At 51.1% G+C, this 1,372-nt stretch overlaps 1 protein-coding gene across 1 annotated transcript in view; it reads right to left on the reverse strand.

Annotated features, from left to right (window-relative positions):
* EIF3G (eukaryotic translation initiation factor 3 subunit G) overlaps positions 1–320 on the reverse strand; it is a 2,256-nt gene extending 1,936 nt beyond the window's left edge. Inside the window, exon 1 of the mRNA XM_057389007.1 lies at positions 279–320. Within this exon, the coding sequence (XP_057244990.1) occupies positions 279–302 (24 nt within the window). The 5' untranslated portion in view covers positions 303–320. The remainder of the gene's footprint in view (positions 1–278) is intronic.
* Positions 321–1,372: the final 1,052 nt, after the last annotated feature.

A 1,372-nucleotide genomic window follows, 5' to 3' on the forward strand; every position in this document is an offset into this window, starting at 1 on the left:
GGTGACACCAAAAATACACCTGGGGACACTCTGGGGACAGCTGGGGACACAGGGGACAGATGGGGATGGCTGGGGATGGCTGGGGACACCCCTGAGGACAGCTGGGGACACACCTGTCCCCCATCCCCTGTCACTGTCACACCTGTCACATTTGTCACACCTGTCCCCATTTGTCACATTTGTCACACCTGTCACCGTCCCCCTGTCCCCTCTGTCACTGTCACACCTGTCATTGTCACTGTCACCTATCACTGTCACATTTGTCACTGTCCCCGTACCTCTTTGCTGGTGATGAAGGTCATGAAGACGTCGTCGCTCACCCTGTCCCTGTCCCTGTCCCCTGTCCCCTGTCACTGTCCCCTGTCATTGTCACATCTGTCACATTTGTCCCATTTGTCTCATTTGTCCCATTTGTCACATTTGTCCCATTTGTCCCATTTGTCCCATTTGTCACACCTGTCCCTGTCCCCGTACCTCTTTGCTGGTGATGAAGGTCATGAAGACGTCGTCGCTCACCGTGTCCCCTGTCCCTGTCCCCTATCCCTGTCATTGTCACATTTGTCACATTTGTCACACTTGTCACACTTGTCACACTTGTCACACTTGTCACACTTGTCACTGTACCTCTTTGCTGGTGATGAAGGTCATGAAGACGTCGTCGCTCACCGTGTCCCTGTCACTGTCCCTGTCCCCTGTCCCCTGTCACTGTCACATTTGTCACATTTGTCCCATTTGTCCCATTTGTCCCATTTGTCACATTTGTCACTGTACCTCTTTGCTGGTGATGAAGGTCATGAAGACGTCGTCGCTCCCCTGTCCCTGTCACTGTCCCCTGTCATTGTCACTGTCACATTTGTCACATTTGTCACATTTGTCACATTTGTCACATTTGTCCCATTTGTCCCATTTGTCACATTTGTCACATTTGTCACCGTACCTCTTTGCTGGTGATGAAGGTCATGAAGACGTCGTTGCTCCCCTGTCCCCTGTCCCCTGTCCCTGTCCCCTGTCACTGTCACTGTCCCCTATCCCTGTCATTGTCATTGTCACATTTGTCACATTTGTCCCATCTGTCACATTTGTCCCCGTACCTCTTTGCTGGTGATGAAGGTCATGAAGACGTTGACGCTCACCGTGTCCCTGTCCCCTGTCCCTGTCCCTGTCACTGTCACATCTGTCACATTTGTCACATTTGTCACATTTGTCACTGTACCTCTTTGCTGGTGATGAAGGTCATGAAGACGTCGTCGCTCACCTGTCCCTGTCACTGTCCCCTGTCATTGTCACATTTGTCCCATTTGTCACATTTGTCACATTTGTCACATTTGTCACATTTGTCCCCGTACCTCTTTGCTGGTGATGAAGGTCATGA

The sequence above is a fragment of the Malurus melanocephalus genome, unplaced genomic scaffold (genome assembly GCF_030028575.1).
Source record: "Malurus melanocephalus ecotype Western Australia unplaced genomic scaffold, MMel_1.1 scaffold_3203, whole genome shotgun sequence".
In the NCBI taxonomy this organism is placed as follows: domain Eukaryota; kingdom Metazoa; phylum Chordata; class Aves; order Passeriformes; family Maluridae; genus Malurus; species Malurus melanocephalus.